At 35.8% G+C, this 25,657-nt stretch overlaps 1 protein-coding gene across 2 annotated transcripts in view; it reads left to right on the forward strand.

Annotated features, from left to right (window-relative positions):
* Positions 1 to 25,657, forward strand: part of LOC116711117 (potassium voltage-gated channel subfamily D member 3-like) — a 93,490-nt gene that overhangs the window by 50,343 nt on the left and 17,490 nt on the right. For both annotated transcript variants that reach the window (XM_032550499.1, XM_032550498.1), the window contains exons 3-4: positions 16,264 to 16,426; positions 23,914 to 24,015. In XM_032550499.1, coding sequence (XP_032406390.1) covers positions 16,264 to 16,426; positions 23,914 to 24,015 — 265 coding nt within the window. The remainder of the gene's footprint in view (positions 1 to 16,263; positions 16,427 to 23,913; positions 24,016 to 25,657) is intronic.

The following is a 25,657-nucleotide window of genomic DNA, read 5'->3' on the forward strand; positions in this document are numbered from 1 at the left end:
TGGTAAATTATTCCCAACAAGCCAACACCAAACAATCGTTAAAGGCTGTCATCACATAAAAGATAAGAAATGTCTTATCTACACCACAGAATTACTGAAATTCTGCTATGTAGATTTTATAACCATGATGAGCTTTAATAAAATCTAATTTTATTTATGAAAGTGTAATTTTAATAAACCCAAGACATGTAAATTAAAGATAGTTTGCTTCATTTATCAAAATTGATCTTAGATTTGGGTGGCTTAATGACTGCAGGACAAGCTCCTTATATGAATTATGGAACTGTGTCTGTGCTGGTCAATCCTAGCATAAGAAAAAACATGAAACTGGAAACACTGTCCTGCAATTATTGTTATTATTGTTTCAATGGGCTTGCCCACAAAATTTGTAACATGGCAACATGGCAGTATAAAAGATGCTAAATGAGAAAGACTATTCTCAGATTTTAAAGTGATGCCATCACAATAAAAGATTATTCACAGAAACACATTGAAAACATGAAATAAAGTTTCTCACATTTATAAAGTCTCTGCACATGCTTTTGTGCCTGAAAACAATCCTGTCTCCACAATCTCCAAACAATTCCTTTGATTTCATGCTTGGTGTTTGATTTCTGACATGCACTGTCATCTATGGGGTCTTATATAGGTGTGTGTCTTTGCAAATCTAGTCCAATCAGTTGGATTTACCACAAGTGAAGTCAATTTAATTGTAGAAATATATCAAGGACAATCAGTGGAGATAGTTAAAGTTTGAGCTTCATAGCAAAGGTTGTGAATACTTACATGATGTAGTTTTGTGGTTTTGTACATTGGAAAACACTCAAGAATCTTTTTTCCACATTGTCATAATGGAGGCATTTTTGAGTATAATTTTGGAGAAAGACATTGATCTGATACAATTTGGAACAAGGCTGCAATGTAGCAAAATGTGGAAAAGTAAAACCCTGTAAATACTTTCCAGATGCATAAGACACAACATGCACGTTTTCACAGTCTGAGGAAGGCACAGGAAATCCAAAATTAAGCAATAACAAAATTCAATAGTCTTCCTACAGGCTTTTGCTCAATTAAAATTCATACTGGATATATTATCTTTGTGAGATCATGGTGCAAATAATTGTACCACTGCACTGTCTGATGTTGCCTTTAAAAAATAATTGTGGATCAAAATTCCCCGCATGAACAACCAACCTATGAGGCCATTTTAAAGAAGGACTGGCTCTGCAATCATATTAGGTTTAATTTGTAACCATGGTGAAATGATTCTCTCAATAAGTATCACTGAGATCTGAGAGTACTTTAACATGTTGATATTGGATTGAGTGGGGTTAATTCTCAGAGCAGCTTTTTGTTTTTCTACTGCACATTCAAAGAATCAGTTTTATGAGAAAAATAATTCAATATAATGTCCTCTTTGTATAAACCTAAAATGCTTATCAATGGTGAGAAATAGTACTGCAGAAAGGACACTCTGCTTTTCTGCTTTGTAATTGGAATGGGCTAGAGCTCAATTTAAGTGAACTGGAGGAGTCCACATTTCTTAACTGGAGTAACACACAACACAGCTTTTTTAAAACTTTGTTCAGTATCAATATTTTGACCTTCTAAATGCTCTTAAATTTGACCTACTTAAAAAAGAATCTAAGTAATTTGTTGGCATGATCCACTATCCAACTGTATAGTCAGTGCAGAGTTTGTAGCTGCAGTGCTGGAGCTCATTTACAGAATACCAGATTGGCCCATTAGGGAGAGAATGACAGGACAGGACTTCCTGCTTATTAATTGGCACATTTTCATTTCCTTGCCCCTGATATGACACAGGAGGCAAGTTCCCCAGACCCTCTGCTAATTGTGTGGCATTCAGTCACATCATAGTTGGAGAAAATTCAAGCACAAACTATCAAGAACCTTAGCTCCTTCTTTTTAGACACACCTCTGGTAATGGTGATTAAGGTCAATGGGAACAGAAACAGAATCGAAGCAGACATGAGAAACTAATTGGTTCTGGGTGAAATCTTTGACTGCAATTATGGCAGTCTTATCCAACATAGAAACCTCCTGATGTCACAATCTCTGATGTTCACAGTGAGCATCAATCTGTACCAGCGTGGCTCTGGGAAGATAATTTCTAACTGTGGAAACATTCCTTGTGTTTATGAGCCAAATGTAGAATAGAACTGCTATTCCTAATGTTCATCTAGCTGCTATTTGCAGCTTCATTTTGTATCATGATTACATTTTAACTGTAATCATGATAAACCAATACAGCCCATCATAGTTTCCCACTGCCTAGATATCAAGTTTCAACCAATGGCATAGAGGTAACATGTGGTAAATGCCTTTCATGTTCACAAGCAAACAGAGACTTGTCTTGTTGAAAAAGATGATTATAAGGACTGCTATCACAAACAAACAGCTGGAAAACCTTAATGGTGTTCCAGACACTGATCTTCTGCAAGCTAAAAAAAAATGTGATCCTAAATGCCTTAATCATTTAGTATTGTGGCTACCAACTGCTTTTTCAACCAGTCTGGCCAGAAATGAGACTCCTGGTCTGGCAGAAAAACAGTAGAGTGGTGAGATATTTCTGGCACTCCTTAATAGTTACCTTTCAACTAGAACCTTCTGTCATCACGTCAAACAGATTCAGCCACCCTTTAATGTCAAGTCCCTATTGAATACACTACGCATAAATTTAACATCTCTGACCACTTTGATGTGAATGACATCAAGGTGTACTGCTTGTTCAACAACTTGGAACCCCATAAATTATCTGTCAGACTTTACGGAAAATGTAAGTCATAATTACCCTCTGTTAAGCTTTGAAAAGACATGTGTTTGTCATCCAATTTACCCACGTAATTTTACTTCACAACTTGGACTAGACTCCCGATTGAATCAATCAATCAAATCAATCAAATTTTATTTGTATAGCACATTTCAGCAGCAAGGCATTTCAAAGTGCTTTCAAAGACTCCCGATTGAAGTCAATAGAAGGACATGTATCACTCTTGTTTTCATGTCTCACTGGTTACCAGTGAGTTTTTACCACTTGGTGTAAAAACTACAGTAGGTGTTAACTTTCACAGCTTTTCATGGTCAAGTTCCTGACAAAACATCAGACTTGTAAATACTTACCCAGGAACTCCGACCTTCAGGTCAGCCAAACCGGAGCTAGACTTGGTTCATCAAACTGATTTTAACACCCTTGGACATTATTCCTTTAAAGCTATTCCACCTTAAATGTACAAACTACTTCCCTAGTCTTTTTGCAATATTGACATAAATGGACCTTTCAGAAAGCAGCAGACTTTTTGCTCTTTTTTTCTATCTTTTTTATTTACTTACTGATCAAACAAGTTAGATTCTTTTTCGAAGTGAATATTCTACCTGAATGAAATGATAAAAGGAGATAACCATAATTATGATGTTTCACACAGAAATGATTTAAAATATTGGCACACTGATGCATTAGCTTTTTATTAAAATATTGAGTCTTTGCAAGAATTTAATGAGTTTTACTTCATATTTCATCATGAAATATTTCTAACATTCAGAATTTTCATCATTAGGGTCTTATTAGCATGTTTGCTATTCCCTGTAGTCATATGATGTAGCTTACATTCTATTCACCATAAGGAAGATTGTGATTTGGAGCACAGCCATATGAATGATATAGGAAAAGAAGCTCATTATTTTTAGAGAGGTTTAGCATGGTTAGTACTTTGTCATGGTGGTATTTTGTTTAATCACAGTCTGAAAAATGAGATATAAATCCTTTTGCATGGCTCACCAATAATATGCTATTGTTTCTGAATGTTCTGCTGCAAATGTCACTGCATCTCTGCAGCAGACTGGCACACAAGAAACAAATATGAATTTCCTGTCACATCCTCAGGATGGTATGCTTCATTACTTCTGATGATTGTGTAGCTGAAATTGTCAATGAAACACATCTGAAAGAATGGAGAGACTATGAAGAAGCATGCGCAACCATGACTGGAAAGAGGTACAGAACAGAGAAGGATGATTCAGAGTTAGGCTCCATCTGGGAGGAGCGGAAATTGGAAATGCATGTACTTTTTGTGTCCTTTTAATGTTCCTTTACTACTCGAATCAGCAGAGGGAAATGGAAAGCTTGTCACATTCTGATTCTGCTTGAGGTCTCCTCGTGTTAAAAGGAAGTTCTCTTTACCGCCAACGTATTTAGAATAAAAGTTTGGAGGAAATTTTGACCAGCGTCCATCCACTGGTTTCTTTTGCAATTGTGAGAGACATATAGAGGCTTTTTAAAAATATTCACTATCTTTCATTCCATCACCAATGTGACCTAAGTAGTGTATAACTGGACTAGAAGGAAATGCATGAATGGTCTTCAAAACAAAAATCATATCAATTTAAATCAGAAAAGTATATGTAACTATGTATATAGTTACATATAACTAAAAGTAACCTTTTAGTTACTTTCATTTGATTTTGTCCCGTTGGATCTCCCTGAATTTGTCTTCATCTATCTTCCTTTTAACTTTGACCAAACTGCTGAAGGATTACATTTCCATATCATGAAACTGCCATCCCTGTTCTTCCCTGTACAGATGGTCTATTACCTCCTTTCAGAAAGACCTGCTTTGATATTTTTCACCTTATCTGATCTTCCCAGTTGAGATATGAATTGCTGCAGCTTCTCCAGAGTTATCACGAGCCACCTAGCTTCCTTTCTGGTTCAAGCTCTGTCTGCCACACCTGTTTTTGAAGGTTAAAATAACTCTGTCATACGCTTTCCATTTTCAGATAATGAATTGAACAGAGCCTCATCAGATGTTCAGAGCTGGGAGATTGTTTTGTAACCTAACTGTCCTTCAAACCTCTCTAAATAGGTGGACTATTTACTATGTAGGTGACATCTGAAGGTAGTTGATTGCAAAATGATTTAGTGGTGTTTTTATTTACAAATGTTGGAAAGCAAGTACTGCAATGGACTGGCGACTGGGTGTACCAATGGAGATAGGCACCAGCCTCCCTACAACTCTGCAAGTGCAATTTTGGAGCATAATAATTTTGTTGATTTACTGAGTTTATTCCCACAAACAGGCCTTATTTTTGTGGCTAAGCCCATGCATAACAATGTTTCACCAGGTGGATCCAGAGCCAGAAGAGGGCCAGGCTGGACTCACTGGCAGAAACTGTGGGTCATCCTGGTGTGTAGTGGAACAAATTGATTTCAAAACAAACTTCTGGGATGAGCTTGTAAGCCGGTGAGAAAAGACACTGAAATTGTCTCCTGCAGAGGCTGCTGACATCAAGGTTAAGCACTCTGATATGGAACAGTTGGAAACCATCGTTGCTGGAGCAGAACTGCAACCATTTTGAGTGAAAAACAACATAATTAGACAAGAGGGAAACAAACAGGAGGTGTTCTGTGAGCATTTGGAGCTGCTACTGTAGGTTTGAGACCAGTCTGTTGCTGAGAATCACTCTTTAAAAAAACTGATCAGGCATGAAAAGTTGGCTTTAATGATCAGGGCCCTACTTGTCAAAAAAAACTATATTCAGCTGTCTTTCTTTACTCTTTGACCTTTTTGGTGATACAGAATTTCCTCTCCACTGCGTTCTCAACACAATGAGAATCTTGACAGATAAAACCAATTCAGTAGTGACTTCTGAGCTTCTTAAAAGCTTCTACCTGCCCAGACAAGAGTTTTCTCTGACTTTCTATTTTTAAGATGTTTTTTTTGGCATAAAGCTCCACTGAATAAGCTGTATAATCGCTAGACTTACAAGCCTCCTGTTTTCGCACCCCTTAGACTGAAGAGAGGAGGGATTAAAACAAACACAGCCTTCTGTCCTCGCTTTGTAAATATTTACAAGATAAATTATAGGCGGTTGATCAAATCCTCTTTCCAATGGGTTTTTCATGCAAATTATGCAAATCATCATTACTTACATAAAGCAGTTAAGTAGACCAAAAATGTATGAGATCTTGCAACTTCTCTTTCAATTACTTACTCAAACTGAAAAAAGTCAGTTAAATATTATACTATAAAGTATAAAGTCTTGTTCAAAAACCACACCATTTTGGTTTGACTTTTTTCCTGTTATCTTTTCTAATTGTCTTTATAATAAAACATAAATTGTTAATTAATATTAAAGCACTAAGACAAAACAAATTATTTTCCAGGTTTGCTAGTGCAAGCTAATGATAGAGAAAAAAGACTGCAACATATATACAAACTACAGTAAACAGACAATTAAAAAGTCAAGTTACTTTAGAAATGTAGTTTATTATGTGTAACCATAGTTATATTTGTCCCACTAACATTTAAAGACTATTGCCAACAGATTAAATGGTTCAGTAAGATTAACCATTTAATCTGTTGGCAAATGTAAAGCAAGCAAATAATTATGTTAAAACATTAGAATATATGTTTCCGTTTATTTATTGAAGGGACTGAAATCTTTATGCATTTCTATGACTTCATGTGATAGAAATGCATCAAGTGCATTTCTATTACCCTCCCTACACCAAACCAAAGGGACACCTCCTATATTCTTTGAGGAAAATTTTGATATAGCAGAAAGGTTGTATGCTTCAAGCAGCAGTGACTCAGAAAACTGAAGTTTTATTATGAAGTGACGGAGATGTGACCACAGGGTTAGTTGTTATTGTTGCCGAGCCTGACTCCAGGCTGCAAGATGATGAGACAAATGATTCCATAGTTTGCTCTCTCTTCTCTGTCAGCTGATGAAAGATGACATTCTCTAAGATGTCTCCCTGGCTTTTTCACTGTAATATTGTTTGACATTTCTTATGCCTTAAAATGTGTCACACATCATTATGGCTGTGATTTTAGGAAATGCAATATGTTTCTCTTTGCAGCAACATGATTTTCAAATAAATAACATTGCAGAAAGGTTTTTGTGCAGTGAAACAAACCACATGATTATTTTTTTTGTGATTGAATTAGTTCCAGCACAAAATGATTCTCACCTCTTGCTCTTTTAAGATCCATCCCCTCATTAACAGAGTTGATAACCTGCTCTGTGAAACATTGTTGCACAATGCTAATCAAAAGTCCACTTCTTCAAACATTGAAACATATATATATATATATATATATATATATATATATATATATATATATATATATATATATATATATATATATATGCGTGGGTGGGTGTGTGTGTGTGTGTGTAATTTTTTTTCTTAATAGTTATTGATGTTTTCATTTAAATATACTGATGAAGAGAAATTATCTGACTGAATATTCCAACATATTCTCAGATATAATATCTCAGATATAATTTCTAAAAGCACAGCTTTCAGATGTTAATGGTGTTCTGTAGCAGTGACTTTACTTATTACTGGTTGTGTTTGCCAGACAAAGACATAGAAAGTGTTAAAGGTGAAGTGGGTGCAATATACCTGGTATTTTGGTTAATTACTTGGGCAAATGTGGAATATCTACCATGATAATAACACACCATGCCATTCTGTTGCATGAGCAAAGTGTTTTAGTGTTGCACCAATAAATAACTTCTTTCCCAAATGTGTTGTTCACAGTCCTAATGCTTAACGATCCCTAACGCAGCTGGTAGAGCAATGGAGACTGTGATTAAAATACAGATTTAATCCATAAATTTGATATATCCATAGCAAAATTAGATATTATTCTGCCATGAGCAAATGATAATGGCAGAATAACCGAAAGCTACCTCAGATCTGATTTATTATAACTGTGTCCATATTGTAATCTTGCTGCAGTTTTAGGATTGTCGTATTTTGCTATCTTGGATTATGAGGTGTAGACAAACTCTTGGCAGCTGTTATATCTATGGAGATCTTTTATCTCCATAGGTACACATTTGGGGATAGAAAAACAACATAGTATTGATTTTGACAGTTAAAAGTCTAACATTTTGCACCTCCTGAGACTATGAGCTGCTGTCCCAGTATGCAAAGAGAGAATTTAAAATGTTATTTGCCATTCGTGTAAATGCATTTTAATGTTTTTATTTATCTATATTTTCTATTTCCTCAAAACGCATTGCATGTTAAGCACAAATTATGTTAGTATGGTATTCATTTGCTTAGAACCTTCTACACTATTTATGTAGTCATTCAACAAAACTCAAAGCTGAAATTAGCATGAGAATGTATTTAAATTTGCATCTGCACATAGTGGTAGAGATTAACTCAGAGAAAAAGTGACAACTGCAAGGTGAAATGTCATAAAGTTATAAACTTTCTCACACAGTAGTGTAATTAATAAAGAATGAGGTTAGGAGGGAGCATCTCCTAACAGTTAATGGATTTCCCTTATTGTTTGTTAACGTTTTCTAATTAGTATACAGATAAGCTGTATAAATAGGACAGATAAACAACAGATGTTCAGTGAAATGTCAAGAGAACTGTTAAATAGTGCACTGACATGAACATAGCAACATAGCTGGAGAGGAGAAAAAAATGAAAGGAAAATAACAAAAAGCACTGACCAAACACCTAACAAGTTTGAACATCGTATTCATTCAGTTATGCTTTTCTTTTTTTGTCTTATGCTTGTTTTTCTGTTAATTAAATAAATCTTTGCTCCTGATTCCACATCAGTGGGAGCAACCTGGTCCTGAAAGGAATGAGTTCAGTATTCAAATAAAACAAACTCGGTGCCATGGAATCACAATAATCAGACTTGATAATTAAATTCAGATTTATTGGAGACAAACTGAAGCACATGTGAGTCAAGACAGCTAAAATTGAATTACTGCTGCAATTCAGAACACATAAACCTGTGATCACGAGACCAACCATAGGACACAACAGGAGTTTCACTTTGGATTATTTATCCTTCATTGGCTTGACTCAAGCTGACATTTTTAATTTATTTTATTTGTTTATTTTTTGTAAAAATGTATTCCATTTAATATAAAGCTATGCAAAGTTTTACTTTACTTGAGAAAATACTGTGTGATATGTATGTTTGTACTTAAAATCTCTTGTTTGTGCTTTTGTTTATAACTCACTTTAAAACTTTAGAGGCTCAAAAACAAAAAAAAAATGTTTGTTGGGTCACAATATGAAAAAACAAACAAGAGCAGAGACTGCTTATGACACCTGCAAAAAGAGACAGAACCTCATGCCAACTTATCACATGAAGCAATTTCAGAAAATCACAATTACGTTTATCGTACACGATACTGACACAAAACCTTCTGAAAGAGAAGTGTTGAATTATTATTGCTTATTTTTATTTATACTTTTGGGGCAAATCTAAATGTAAATTAAGTTTTATTTTCTTTATACTAAAAGATTCTGCACAAGGTTGGATTTTGATGGAGAAAAGCAAAGGGCAAAAACCTACCATACATATTGCCCTTGGACCACATTTGCATATATTATTATTCATGAGTGCTTTCATTACAAAGGTCTCTGTTGTCCATCTGTTGCAATTCATTATAAACTAACAGGCCACAAATAGGTAACAGTTTATCACATTTTCTCAAGTGCTTTTGATCAAGCATTGGCTGTTTAATGAAATAGAAATTATACTTTTCCCATGAATTTGAAATCAGTTTTAGCGATTTATACACATGCTCTGTACATTTGCAAAGCTTCATGCCTCGTTAAGTTTGGTCACATACACATGTTTGCTGTTTGGTACTGCAGGTCTGCAAAATGTTGTTATTGTGCTTACATAATCTGCCTTGAACCTTTGTGGCCTGCAATGTGATGCTTGAATCACTGTTGATTGACGTCATTGTAGATTCAATTGTGGAGTTTGGAGAATGCCAGTCCTCTCTAAAAGGTACTTGAACATTTGGTCAAACAATACAAGCCAGCTCATTGAAAACACTAAAAGGCTTGGTGACCAATGGTAACTATTAGTTTTGGAACAAATCCAAAGTATTTGGATAGGATTTTGTTTGTCATCTACTGTGTATGTGTCTCATTCAGAGAGAAAATCGCCTTAAAATTTTCTATATCTATTGTACTTCTTTTAAAATACAGAGGTACTAGATTTTTTATATCTACCAAAGATCCTGATCGGCATATTCTAAGATTTTTGTATTCATCCTATGACAATATTTTAAAGTCATTATTATATCAGCTAGAAGCTTTTAGACTTTCCAGCTGAAACTAGCAGTGGCGTTACATCCGGCTCCTAGATTAAATCTAACTCTAAACGGCAGTAAAGCAGTAGCTACATAAAAAAAGATGGATGCTTCAACTTATAGTGTTTGCTTTATTATGTGTAGCTCTTGGAGCTTACTGATAATGCACTCTTTCCTTTTTTAACAAAATACTGAGGTCATTGTTAATTTTTATCTTTAGTTTAAGCATCTAATCAATTTGATAATTTAATTTCAAATTAGAAATATAGCAATATATTTTTTTGATGTCTGCAAATTTATTTGATTGTGATGTTAAATTCTGAATACTAATTACTCCCAAAATAATAAAAAAAAACAATGTTTTTAACTACTAATAAAATTGTACTTGACTAAGAATTAATCTGCTAAGGCATTTTGTCCTTATAATTTATTGTGGATGCAGTATTTTACATTTTGTGGCAGATTTGGACTTACTTTATAAAAGCTGAGCCCAGATCTTCTCAATATTATATATTTAAATATTTAATCATATTATGCTGTATAATTAAATTTTAAGTTATGCAACCCAACATGGAAGAAAAATTGTTTATCAAATGAACATATGTGACCCATGTTCAGAAATAAATATTTTTATTTTCTTTCCAATCTTGTCAATGACACATTACGATGAGAATACAAAGTCTGACTGAACTCCACATTAAGTATTAAAAGCTTTGCTTCTCTGGGACACAGAAATGTCCCCTTCCTGAGAGTTGGGATGGTTGGACATCCCCATCATGTCTATGCTTGCATATACATTTTTTAACAAATCAAGCATCTGGAACTTGTTTCCAAAAATCAACCAGACATTTGCAGATACACAATTTTCTAATATCTTGTCTGATTTTTTTTTTTTTTTTCACGATATGACTTTAAAAATACATCCACAGGGATGTGTTAAAAGACAATTATCCCTGATGCTAACAAATCTATGTAAACTTGAATTTGAAGAAAGTTAAATAATAAATGTTAAAAAATATATGTTTTTTTGCAAGTTTCTAAGCATTTAGCAAATATAATTAAGTTTGGTAATTTTACCTCACATAAAATAAGAGAATTTTGGTCCCATTTACATCTAGATAGTGAGAAGAAAAATGTATTTGGTGTGTGTAAAATTTGGTTTCAACTGTATGTTTAAATATAAGAAAAAAACTGTAAGAAGAGCAGCGTTGCAGACAAATGCCTAACTTGTGTTAAAGTTATTTGTTACTCCCTCAGTTTTGTCATTTTCTGACCTCCTTTTTAAATCTCATTGGTGAACCTTAAACTAATCTGCTCCTCTAACTAGAAAGTGAAAAAGACTACTTGGTTGACCGTCTTGTCCTGGGGGACTGCAGGTGTGCAGAAGTTGTAGAGCTGATTTTCAGACACACTGTCTGACCTTTGTTTATTCTAAGGAGAGGAAGCAGGGGATGGGGTGATAACAACGAAAACCAGAGGGGGAATGAAGGAAAACAGGGGTGAAATGGGATTAAACAGAAAAGAAACAGCAAGAAACAATCTGATGTCTGTTATTACACTGAAAGGCATATGAGAGATGTGGGATATGAGTTTGTGTGACCTGCTGCCACTGGAAAGAAAGCACCATCCATCATAACCTGTGTGAGCTCCTGTTAAAATTAGAGGCCAGGGCTACATCAGCAGGGGACAGCTAACACGAAGGGCAAACTAACCTGCCACTGAGGGCTGCTGAAAGTGGTCTAAACTACTGAGAGTTTATTTTAAAAAAGGATAAATAAAACAAGTTAAATTAAGGTTCAATGTTGCTGAGAGGATGATGTATGAGAGAGACAACCAGCTTTGAAAAGGCTGTAAACTGTAAGTGTGAATATTTGTTAACCTTTATTTTACCCTACAAAAACACACAGAGCATGCATTGTATTTTTCAACTATCTGCTTTATATTCATTCCCGTGTGCAGACATGCTGCAAAGTAACGCCAACATCCTCTCCTGTGACACAGTTCTTACAGCTTTCCTCTGCTCAGCTGTGGTTTGCCCACTTTAAACAAAACAACAATTTCAGTTATGATGTCTTAGATGTAGTTTTACATTTTACACTTCACAAAAATCAGTGTATATGTTGTCGCTTACCCATTTTGCAGACACTGCCTCTGAGACAGTTTTTTTAATTTCCAGCGAAAACCCTGTAAGCGATTAAAACAAAGACATAAATTGATGTATCTGATTACGGTAGTCCTTATGGCATACTCTGATTTTTTTTAGTGTATGCTTTTGAAAGATTTATCATGTCGCAATCCAGCACTACACCCTGGGTAATACTTGAGTGATGGCCTGTCTTTGTCTTTTTGTCCCCTGGGGAAATTTTGTCGATTTCATGGATTTAATGTCAACCATTTAGTAGTATGTAGTTTTAGAACTTATTTTGGAATTATTCAACTGAAGGATAAACGGGATAAAATAAAAACATAATATTGTTATGTTCCAGTTAGGTCAATGGCAGAATCTTCCAGTGGCTTCTATGAAGCTGACAGAAGGCAGAACTCGCATCCAGGAGCAGCGAATATGTCCAAGCACAAAGACATTCAAGCTTATGACTAAATCATTACATTTTTATCGCTTTGAACACGTTTGTTCATTAGACCACATGAAATGGTAATCCTATTTTATGCGGCAAGTTTTAAAATATTTCTCGTTAAATAACGCAGTGTGATTTAAACTGCAGTACTACCACTTTTACCTCATTAATTTGAGCTAATGCTTTTAAGGTTCAGTTTTTACCAAAGTTAGCAGCACTCAGCTACTAATGTGTTGTTCTCCCAATTTTAATTCAACATGATTGGCTACAGACACGTGAATGGCAGATATTTTGCAGCAAAGTTGTTTCATTGTTAACTGAAACATATTTATTTAGTAATATAGAGTATGAATTATTTTCTGGAGAGATAAATTGCAGCATAACATTTTTTAACACTCCCAAAATATGAACTGACAAAAAGGGGAGAAAAAATGTTAATAGGAAAATTGTAGAGGTTCTAACATCCCTGACGAAGTTAGAACCTTCATGGATGGAAGGTGCATGGAGAGGGTCAAAGGTGAAAACTCCAGCATCACTCAAAGTACTAGGAAACAACTTTATTTGAAGACCAACTTTATTTGTTTCAGCTTGTGGCACTAAGATTGTTTCCTCATATTTTGAGCGTTGCTGAATTCTTCACCCTGACTGAATTACTATAGAATTGAAATTGAAACTCTTGTGCTAAACTAATGAAGATATAGATCTTTCCTCAGATTCCATGGAGATTATAACTCATAATGTAGTTAAAGCATTTTTATTTTGAAGAATTAAAATAATATATCAGGTTATCTGAATAAAATGCTTGAAAATCTGTGATATTGAATGTGATATTGTGCTCATGTTTTGTTTGCATTGTGAGTTTGTTTCTTGTTTCCAGAAGGGAGACAGACTGTGACCATATTACTTGAGCTTAATAATCTCCTATTTAAAAAAACATGCATATGTTGGTGCAAACTGTACAACCCAGAAATGATACATCTGCAAAATGTCTTTCAGAGCTCAATTGCAGCTTTAAACGGAGTACTGACTTCGAGCGAATAGAACATGGAGCAGCATTTCCACTCATTTCTGCTCACGAGCATCAATCTGTCATCCAAATACAGAACAAGATGTTTTTCATCAAGGTGACTATTTATTCTGTGGAGGAGCAGAACTTACTGTTGTTTTTTAGTTCTGTCTTGACTAACGTGTCAGGAGTATTTGTCTGAAAAGGTCAAAACCTATGCAAAATAATACATATGTTTTACCATACTAGGGTTCAACATGTATTTTTTCTTTCTTTGTAGTCTATTTAGTTGTGGTAGAAGCTTTGTTTAGCGCATGATGTCCAAGACAAATTTTCCTCATGGGGACAATAAGCTATATATTTATGATCTATCTATCATAAACCTGAGGATTTTGTTTGTTAGTCTCATAGTTAAAATTACACATATAGATAAAAAAAAGAAATATTTCTGTTTATATATATGTGATCTGTGAATGTGTTACATATTTCAATGGTCTGTAGGGTTTTGTTATGACAAATAGGTCAGAAAAGTACTGGGGATAGACCTTCAAAATCGAAACTGTCTCAAACTCATAAACTGTTTTGCATTCCTGCCCATGAGTGCAGTCTCATAACTTATGATTCAAATTAGAATTTGTTCTCAGAATACCCCACTGCATTAGGTGCTGGGATAATTCAGCCTTTGTAGTCTGAAATGAAAATGTGGAGCGGGAAATTGTGTTCGCAGTGTAATTGTGTGGTGGCATGTTTTATGCAAATTTGGCAACAAGAAAACAGTAAACTTAGATTTTAACTGAAAGGTAAAAATGTTGATAAAGTTATTTTTATATTAAAAAGATGTGATAAGATTCCAAGGCCACAAGTGGCTTCGGTGTTTGTGTCTGTGATGGTATTATCAGGTATTATGCATTTAATCTTCAACATGGCTGCCTGTCTGGAAATTGATAGAAATTGATGGATTGAGGTTGCATTTTCTGTTACTGCTGCTTTCGTTGTTCCTTTCTTGTACCTCTGATGAGGAGAAACGGCATGAATTTCTGTTATCTGCATTAGCAGAGACAGAGCCCACTATGTGAGGATGTGTTGCCCCTGCACTGTAATACTGCTTTTTATATCAGCTTAGATACAAAGAATTTTCTTCTTCATCATTTCTGTGTTCAGAGAAGAAAGACACAAAGTATAATCACTTCTGTCTGTGAGAAGGAGGGATGGAAAGACACCGAATTTGTATGAAGCCATAAATCTATAGGATTGTGAAAACGTATTCCATGCTCTTTTGTCTTTGCTTTTTTTGTCACACTTAAGAAAAACATCCAAACAAACCAACTTAGCCCTAAGTAAAAAAAAAAACTTATATTAAACCTATCTAACAACACAAAATAGACTAAAACAATTCAAAAAGCAACTTGTTATGACCAGAACTAAACAAATTAAAAAACATAAAAAAGTACTCAAATCCAGACTGAAAAGGGTTACAAACTCATTTCTTTGAGGCTTTGAGACTCCTGCAAAGAACAGCAAGAGCCATTATCCACAAGTGGAGAAAATATGGAACATAGTTGAACCCTCCCAGGAGTGGTAGGCCTACCAGAATTACTCCAGTTCATCCATGACTCATACTTGAGGTCACCAAATAACCCAGAGCAACATCTACCGCACTGCAAGCCTCACTTACCTTAGTTAAGGTCAGCGCCTGGTCTCCTTTTATTTGTTCAACAATAAGAACAAAGCTGAGTAGAAATGTCATCAATGGGAGAGTTCTTTGGTGAAATAAACCCTGACCAAAAGGAACACAAAGGCCCGTTTTTCATTTGCATACAAACATTTCGGGAAATTTTTCTTTTATTTTTGAGGAGACTAACGCATAATCTTTCTCAAAGTGTCTGTCCCATTTCATCTGGTATAAAACTAACATAGCATTTCAGTATAAGAACATCATAACAACAGCGGTCAAAATGGTGGTGTAGATCTAGGTCTAGAGACAGACAGACAGACAGACAGACAGACAGACAGAAATTCTGCTCTGTACTAGAAATCTTGAAGGATAATATCTGAATTTTTGTTTTTGACCCTTCTGCTTAAACCCATTTGTGTTGAGCAGAAGAAGAATGATCATCAACAAAAGTGGAGTGGTCTAGTCAAATTCCAGACTTAAATCCAACTGAAGTGCTGTAATGTTACCATAAGTGGGCTGATCATGATCAACAACTCTCCATGTGGCTGCTTTAAAAGATTTCTGTAAACAAGAGCCATCCAAACATTTCAATGTAAAATACTTATTGTTAATTATTGCAAATGCTTGATGGCAATTGTTGCTGCCACGGGTGGCAAAACCAGTTATTAGTTAGGGGCAATTGCTTTTTCACCTTTGCCCAAGTTTGTTTGGAAGGATTTTTTTTCTTTTACTCAATTAAATCTACATGTGATATTTACTTAATTTATCTTTGTGCAACAATAAAATGTATTGGTTAACTGATAAACAAAAACAGAAGTAATCTGAGAGGGACAAAACACTTCCTTCACATCTTTGTATGTGCTTTAAATTGAATTCTTCTCATTTCCCTTTAGCTACGGAGACATGGTCCCGAAGACAATTGCTGGAAAGATCTTTGGCTCCATCTGCTCCCTGAGCGGCGTGCTGGTGATTGCTCTTCCCGTCCCTGTCATCGTGTCCAACTTTAGCCGCATCTACCACCAGAACCAGCGGGCAGACAAACGTCGAGCTCAGAAGGTGAAGCTTACTGTCTTTAAAAATTGTACGCAGGCATGTTACCTAATTTGAAGGGAAAGCAGGTTGTGAATTTTAGAAAGCCTAAAGGATCGGGATGAAATATCTACTGAGCTCATAAGATTAAATGGAAGATTGAGATTTTTTTTTGTATAAACATTAGTGTCTTTAAAAACAAATCACAAACGTCAGTACTTCAGAATAATTCAGTATTGTCTGTACAACTTCAGTGACTGCAAATTAGTTTGTTGCTTGTCACATGGAAACTAATTTAAAAGCCTTACACATGTATAATTCCTTTCTTTCAGACATGTAGACAGATGCACACTTTAGTTTGTAGTGCTAAATATTACTCAGCCACTCACCACAGTTCCCCTGTAGGCTTGACCTTTCCACAAGGCTAGATAAGAGCGCTATTAAGTTGGGGAGCGGCCACTGATAGCTAATTGACAAGAGGAATGTCTGATTTGATTTGAACCTCTTCAAACATAATGCACTGACCTCTCCTACATCTCAATAATGTGAAGGTGAACTGAGCCTGTGGTTCCCAACAGGGTAATTTATTGGTTCTTTAGCATAGAAATTGAAATGGTATATGAATGCCACAACATGTTTTTAATTATATATTTCCGATAATTACAGTCAGTAAGTGATACATTCCATTAATCGACAGAGGAGATTCTAATAAATAAGCGTTCACTTCATCCTGCTCTTTTTCAAACAGAAAAGTAGCAGTAAGATTATTATTTTGTTCTCGGTTAAGTATGCACATGTTTACTCTTATCCTACAGGTTACTTGTTTTCTACTAGTTTGAAATAAAAAAAATACATGGGTAAATAAATAAGGCTCAACTCAAAGTATAATTCATCTGACTGGCAGCGAAGATGAAGGGAAGAGATCAGAAAACACACAAATGTTAATATTTTTCAAATTCATGAACACAAATATTTCATATTTGTTTTCTGTAATAACTATAAGCAATGTTTGTTGACAAGCAAAATAAGAGCAAGGTAGTGCACTCCTCTATAGTACGGTTAAGTCTAGCCAGGTTAAATTATTGTACAATATATCACCCTCAGCAGTGAGCAATGTTCTACACAGATCCCCAATGTATTCCCTCATGCTGCTGGTGAAGGCCTTGGGGCTGAGATTGATGGAGGAGGACCAGCATGGGCGCTTCTAGACAGGGGCCAGTGTCCCTGTAACAACTGGTGATGGCCCCTGTACTGAAGATATAATAATAAATCAATTTCATATGAATATATGTTCCAGCAGAGAAATTGAAAATAATTGGTCGCGCAGACATACTGAATTTAACCGTGTTTTTAGCAATGAATTAAGTAGTTGCACTTTGAGCTTCAGTTCAGTTATGATCACAGTTTTCATCTGCTAAATCATTAGTCTGCAACTAGCTCTTTGGCTCACTTGACATGTTAAACAATGTAATATTGCCCCTTTTATTTTTCTGTCTGTTTGCTTGTCTTTATTTGTTTTGTTTGACTTTATTTTCCCTCTAGAGCACTGAGAAAAACAGTGAAGCATGAGTCACTCATCTGGAGTGCTCTCTGTTTTCTGTTGTGACCGTGTACTTATCTGGTAAATGCTCACAACTTCAAAATGTTAACAGGTCACTAACAAATTTCTGGGTTTTTGTAAGCTGTTTTTATTCACACATGAGCAAACACTTCCCCTCCCATGTCATCTGTATTTTGTCTGCGTCACGATTTAAAGACACAGACTGAGGACAGAAAAGAGGGAGGGGAGGAGAGCTAACTCTGTCCTCCATTTCTGCAGCTCTCCTGGTCTTTCCATCCTCTCTAAGTTTAATTTTTCTTCATTCTTTTATAACAACTCTACTTCAGGCACCTTTTACAATTATGTACTCGTCTAGAAATTTTACTTCACAAAAAGCTCTTTTCACATACAGTAGTAATTGTTGTCTTTCTTTCAGAAAATTTCAAATTGAGCTTAATGACAGTGATTGTCTGCTAACTGTGACAGTGCGTGACTTAGTGCACAGCATATTATCCTTTCTTCATATTTAGCAGCCTCCTGAGGACCTAACTGCCCATGAAAACAAACCCTGATATTTGGTCTTAATTTACCAATAAGTAAAAAGATCTTGCAGAAAGGTTTCTTCTTTTATTCATGCATAAATCAGTCGTGCAGCACTCACCATCAGAGTGATGGTGAGTGTCGAAGCAGTAAATGGATTGAGGTCACGCTCCTAATGGGACAGCAAAGTCAAGTGGAGCTACACTGCAACCTGGCAGGTTGTTGAGCAGGAGAAAAAAAATAATAATAAAAAGACAGGAGACGTGAGGGCAAACCGAGAAGACTACAGGATAAAGAAAGGAAGAGGAAGGAAGTTGAAAAAGAGCAAAAAACAGGACACAGAGAGGACAAAGAAATCACACAAAGTATGACGGAGAGCCATTAGACTGGCTTAAGAGAAGAGAAAATAGAGTAGTTCCTAGGTAAGAGGTCAGCATTTCCAAAGTCAGCAGTCTAGATGCCTGACTTCAGGTCTGTGATTGGTGATAATGGAGCTGAAAGTTCAGGCTTTTTCTGTTCGGTCAACCAAATCAAGTATTATCACCTAAATCGACCTACAGAATCTCACCTTTAGCAGATTGTATACTGATTTATGTAAAATAACCTTTTCAGCCATGAATAGTCTTCATGATCAATCAATCATGTGGCATTTATACTCAGAGACAGAAAAACAACTTAAAGCATACATTTAAATTATGCTAGTATGGTTGTCTGGTGAGAGAGGCTGCCTTTTTATTTGATTAGAGGTCAGACGAAATGATGATGAATTGTGATCAATAAACAACATCAATTAAATGAGATCTAGTTAAAAAATAATAATAATAACCCAGAGCACTTTATGTAGATAAGTGTCAAATCTACAGAAAGTAATTAAACATTAATTGTTGCCACAATAAATAGAATTTAATTTGATAAACAATATTACATACAACGTATAATAAACTAGCCTGTGTGTTATTAAAGCTGGATGTACAGACTTTCATTAAAATCAGCAAGACACAATGATTATTTACTGTAATAAGCCACAGCTTTATTTTGAATATTCAAAATCCTGTGGTTGAAATATTTCCATGGACATATAAAAGTAACATTTCTCTTGAAGTATTTTTTTGTCAGTTCCCAAAGTGTTTGAAAAAGTGCTTAGGACTGACTAACATTCTAGATTAGGAATCATTTTTACCTTAGCTAAAATGTTATGCTTATGTAAGATATTTTTTGTTTTGTTTTGTTTTCCCAATTTTACAAACCATTTGAGGTTTATTTTGTCTTTTGGGAATTTAAAGACTCTTACTCATTGAGATTTTGAGAAAATCTATCTGTTGGGTTATATAAAAAATAAATGTTCATTTTACAATTGGAAAATAAATCAGGCATATTGGACAGTGGACTACATTGATGCTTCTATAATACCCATTCAGGGACTTTATATGACACATTCATGCCTCAATACTTCAGGCTGCCTTTGAACTTTCTTCAGATGTTTATTAGGAAGGTTTTCCTTCTGTGATCACTGGTTCAGTAGGCGCTCAGAAAAACATCAGTACAATCAAATCTAACACATCTCACACTTACGCATCAGAGTTAATTTTTATTTCATAATATTTCTCTTTTTTGTTTCAGGCGATGCTTTTGATCCAAAAAAAAAACTGTCTGCAAAACACGCAGTTTTCACTTTCAACATCATATGCTTTTAGCTTAGTGAACAAAGAAAGAATGATTCAGTCCTGCATCATTCCGTTATTTTCACATGTCATGCACGCAGAAACACACTATCAGTATTATTACATCTCACGTTGCAGCTTTCCACACATCTTCACAGAATCCAGAGTTTGACTGGCAACTTTTGAAGCATACAAACTTATTTCATTACTTTTGATTCACGTCTTGGAAGAAGAAATTGCTCCGTCTGTCTCCCACTTTCAAAATACGTTTATAGTGGAACGAGGGGGCAAGCAGGACAAGGTTAAAGAAATCACTCAACTCATGTGTCCACGAGCTGGGGAGGAAGTCACCCTAATATCCTCTTCATTTTAAAAAATGTCCCACACTATTCCTTTCTCATTTCCTGTCTGTATCCGTTGCTTTGTTCTGTTATCGCATCAGCACTTTAAAACAGGTTTATCTTCTGGACTCAGAACCAGGAAGGTCTATGCAAAAAGTTAAACACAAGTGCATATTTGTCTCCCCTTAAGAATCAAAGTAATATGTTTGAATGTAGAGAAAAATAAAATCAATTTGTGATGTCCTCATCAGCAGATGGAGTGGGATATTTAAATATTTTAAGCACCACACCAAGTGTGTAGACGTGTCTTTTTCTTGTCATTTCCTCCTTAAGATAAATAGTCTGCTAGCATCAGGAAAAAAAGATAACCTAGAATATATAGAATAGAATATATATTGTGAATCAAACAAGATTTATTTTTTTTTAATTGCCTAAAGCTTTGTGGTTGCTTGTTAGCTTCACAAAAAAAATCTGAGAAATTGTAAATTGCTCCAAAAGTGCAAAAAATGAATTAAATCAAGTCCAAGTTCCAATCTCCACTCAGACTTGCTACCTGATGCAGCACAGATGGAGCTCCAGCTTTCCTAATGTCAAACTGAGTGGAACCGGGGTTTTGATGAGGACTTTTTAGCAGCACTTAGTTTGCAAATTTTCAAAAATTGCAAGACTTGGTCATAAATTGCTGCAAAATGTGTGTCATGGCTCATCACCAACAGAAGCTTTTCAAGCTTTGGTGCATATACATAATCAACAACAAATTATGTGCTGCTCTTCTGGTTGTGGATTTCAGAATCTGTTTCGCATCAATATTTGCTGAGCTCCAAAAACTAACAATGAATGTTCCTACTCTAAATGCTTTTGTGTGGTTTTTGTTTTCTCACATTTTTATACTCGAATAACATTGATGGATGAATCTTTTATAGGATTTTTAAATTTATTATGTCATTTACAAGTGGTACTTATGTGCTATCATAGTCCATCTGCATATGTGGCCACAGAAAACTCTCTAAGGTTCCAAGTGTGGATTAACTAGCCTAACTATGCCAGTACTGTTGATCAAACTTAATTGAAGACAGGCCCCACTGATTTTTAAACCATGTTCATCTGTTACATTTTCCCAGGCAAATATTTCAAAGTTTTATTATCTTGTGATTAATAATCACTTTTAGTTTCTTGCAGTGGAGAAATACTGTATCTCTTCATTTTGAGAAAACCACTAGAAGTTGTTCTTGGCTAATCTATGTCTCACTGAAACAAACGATATAAAGCCTAACCAATTTAAAACGTTGATGCACTGTTTCCTGGTAATAATCCTGGTCCAAATTTTTATTCCTTTCTAAGCCCTCATGAAAACATTCCCTATGAATATAATTCAGATTAAGACTGGGTATTGAATTGGCACATGATATATTGCCATCAAAACACAACATTATCAATAAAATAAGCCAATAATAGCAGAAAGTAAGAATGATCGTCTAAATCTATGGAACAAGAGATTTTTTCTTTCTTGTCTGTCTCCTTTGCTTTGTTCTGGTGTCACATCAGCACTTTAAAACAGGTTTATCTTCTGGTAAATCTATTGATATGACAGACTCAAACTGACAAACTTTTAATGTTGGGATTTCTTCAAACATTTTCAATAAGAGGACAGAAACAAAAGTAACAAAATACACTCACAGTGCCTTGAAAATGTATTTCTTCCCATGAAACCTTTTCATATTTTATCAAATGACAAACACTAACTTCAGTTTATTTCACTGAGATTTGATGTGGTAGAAAAAAATATTACGGGGCGTGCTGTGGTGGCGCAGGGGGTTAGCACGCCCTACGTTTGGAGGCCTTAGTCCTCGACGCGGACGTGGCGGGATCGACTCCCGGTCCCGACGACCTTTGCAGCATGTCTTCCCCCCTCTCCTTCCCTGTTTCCTGTCAGCCTACTGTAGAAAAAATACGAGCCACTAGCGCCGTAAAAACTCTTCAGAGGAAAAAAAACAGAAGGGAAACAATAGATGGTTTTCGTGTCATTTAACAACCGAAAATCTAAAAAATGTGGTGTGAATTTGTTTTCAACCCCATTTACTCTGGTTTCTCTAAGTACAATTTAGTGCTAATACAGCATTTGAAGTAATTTCAGTTCTTCCTCATAGAGGGGTTTTGAGAGCTACTTTGCTGTAATTTTTAGATTCATCCCTTCTCCATCTCATATGTATCAAATGACGGAATTCCCTTATCAGCACGTCATTCAGCTCTGATGAGGCCCGGTAACGAGCAATTCATTTAATTCTGGTATGCTCACTGAAGAATGCAAAGTTTCAGGATAGTAGCTCTGAAAGTCTTGAGTTGGGAAATCCTAGTTTTGAGCATTAATGGGCTGTTTGAGGTCATATCACAATCTCAGTGAATATCAAATTTGGACTTTCACTCTGAGATTATCATTTGAGGTAGACTATTGTACTCTTAATGAAATTATCATCTGAGAACTGCTTTTTGTTTTCACTCAGGCTAGTTTTGTCTAATGAGAAAATTTGATGATCTGAACCATTTAATTCAAAATAAAATCTTTCTAGGGATCTCTTCCATAGAAGAGGAGAACCTGGTCAAAACTAATGGACGCATTGTTTTTGCTTCAATCAGGGCTAAAACCATAGATCTTCTTGCTGACAAAGTTAGAAGTTGTTAGTTGTTAGAAGTTGCAGAATACTAATTTGATGAAAATATAATATATTGCTTTAGGAAAATGAATGCTTCTTTTTCAGCTTCAAGCTATGCCTTCAATTTAAGGCTGTTTTTTCATAGGCTGACCTCAGTCATTGAAGTTTTGCATTTCAGACGTTTGAGACGATTTTCAGTGGCAACACTTTGCTATAACTTAGTGAAATCCCGGACCACATCCCATTCAAAAATTATTTAGAGTTTGCCGTGTGAGGGAACTTTCTTTTTCTCTCTTTTGCTTGCACAAAGACATTCTCTAAAACTCATTTTGGATAAGCCAGTCCTCAGGACCCAACATCACTCCTACTCTTGTGGTTTTAATGGAAGTTAATCCCTGCTGCAAGGTCTCTGTGTCTGTAGAAAAGTGAAAAGTAGCAAAAGGATGCTGTTACAGCAACATAAAAATGTCCATGGACTCAAAAGGAAATGCTCAGCAATCCCAAATGGATGAATTATATTTGATACTACATACTTTCTGAAAGATGTTAGTGAGCATTCCCCTCCAGACACAATATGCTGCAGAGACAGCTTTCATCACATTGAAAGAAGAAAAACCCCAACGAAAAGCAAGCAGCACTTCTTGGATAGCTGTGAAAATTACTATGCAGTTTTGGTGAATACTTGGCAGACTCTTTTCATTAAATAAAGCCTTAGTCATCTTCCAGCAACCTCCTGCCCACCTTGTCTGACAATCTGACCTCCTTCTCTTCCCACTTCCAGAAAGCCAGGCTGGCCAGGATAAGAATAGCCAAGTCTGGCAGCGCCAACGCCTTCCTCCAGAGCAAGCACAACGGACTCCTCAACGAACTGCTGGAGCTGACGGTGAGAAAACCTCCAATGCTCTTTGACACAGAAACAGAAAGAAAGAAAAGGCATTTTCAGATGTTTTCATTAAAACTGATGTGCTGTGCCAGCAGATTGTATTTCCATTTTATACATTAATATTATTGTTCCTGGTTAAACAACCCTCTGCTAATTATTTCAGTCCATTGCAACTCAATCGCTTGGAGGCAACAGCTTCACATATGAACTACAAACACAAGCAAAACACCAACAATTATTGCCACAATTAACCAAAGAGTAATTTAAAAGTAATTTAGAGGCTATAAAAGAGCAGCAGAATCAGAAGTCATTAAATTCTTGTCGTCAAACTGGGCTTGGCTGATAGTAGGGGAGTTATGTGTATAATCCTCTGCGGTCTGTGTTATCGGCATAATCACACTGAGTGCCTTTCCTTGTTGTCTTTCAGAGAGTTGATTTAATTCCCTTGTGTGGAATTATGAGAATAGGATATGTTTTGTACTGCTTGTTGAGGAGCTCTTGATGATAATTAAATGATTAGCACAATAAAAGGTTATAGAAAATGTGAAAATAAATCTGTGACTGAACATGGTGATCCTGGAAAATGTGGAGCTTTTGTTTCGACCCTATGCTTTCCTGAAACATGAGCACTCTGTGTAAATAGCTACTAAATGGTGAAATTCTTCTTTTTGTTTATTGGTACCACAGTGACACTTAGTGGTTGATTTGTGAATTTATTTTATAGAGCGGTAGAGTTCTTCTTCGCGTATTTTTGTGTTAGGCACTTCCTGTTTGCTAACCACGCCGAGTGAGCGTTAGAGCCTGAGGAAAAGTAAAGAAAATCTGTAAAATAGCGCTCTTGGGAAGCAGAACGAGTTTTCACGGTGTCAGACAAGGAAGGTTAATAATAAACTGCACCCGTTTGGAACTCCCTGCGTCTGGCTGTTCACTCCAAGAGGCCGCTACAGTGAAAACTCTCTGCAAGAGACCAGATCTTTCTGCAGTGAAGCCGACACCATTCTACCTGGAACCCAGCTGTCGCCGCTTGCATCGATGATGTCACACAGGCAAGATAAATGGACAATCACATGAACAAGCTCACAGCATAACTGAATTGGCATAGTGTGTCAAAGGATAATTAAAAAGTCTTCGGTGAACCAAGGCAGTTGCAGGAAGCAAATAAGATGTCACTTCCAACAGAGAAAACGGATCCTGTAGACATGCCACTCAGGTCTAGCTCCAGAGAAAGAAAGCTAACAGAAAAAGGCCAAGAGATGCACGTCCAAGACAACAAAAAACGTGAGAAAGCGTTTCAGAAGGCTTATGATTCTTGGAAGTGGGTAGCAAGAGAAACTAGGAAAAAACTAAAGGCCCTCTGTACATTAGAAGACCTCAATGATTTACAAGAAAACATTCAGGCAAAGTACGATGCTGTAAGACTGCAGTACGAGCCCATCCTACGTAACAGTAACACCACACCAGAGATTGTCAAAAGGATGGAAGCTTGTGTTACGCTCACAAAGGAAATTTGTGACCTTATAAACAATCGTACAGAGACTATTGATAAAGATTATAATAGTCATCTTGAGAAAGAAAGAGTGAGAGAAACATTAAACAAAGATGAATATGGCTCTATCTTTGGGCACACTCAAACTGAAACCGT

This window comes from Xiphophorus hellerii, chromosome 20 (assembly GCF_003331165.1).
Source record: "Xiphophorus hellerii strain 12219 chromosome 20, Xiphophorus_hellerii-4.1, whole genome shotgun sequence".
NCBI lineage: Eukaryota > Metazoa > Chordata > Actinopteri > Cyprinodontiformes > Poeciliidae > Xiphophorus > Xiphophorus hellerii.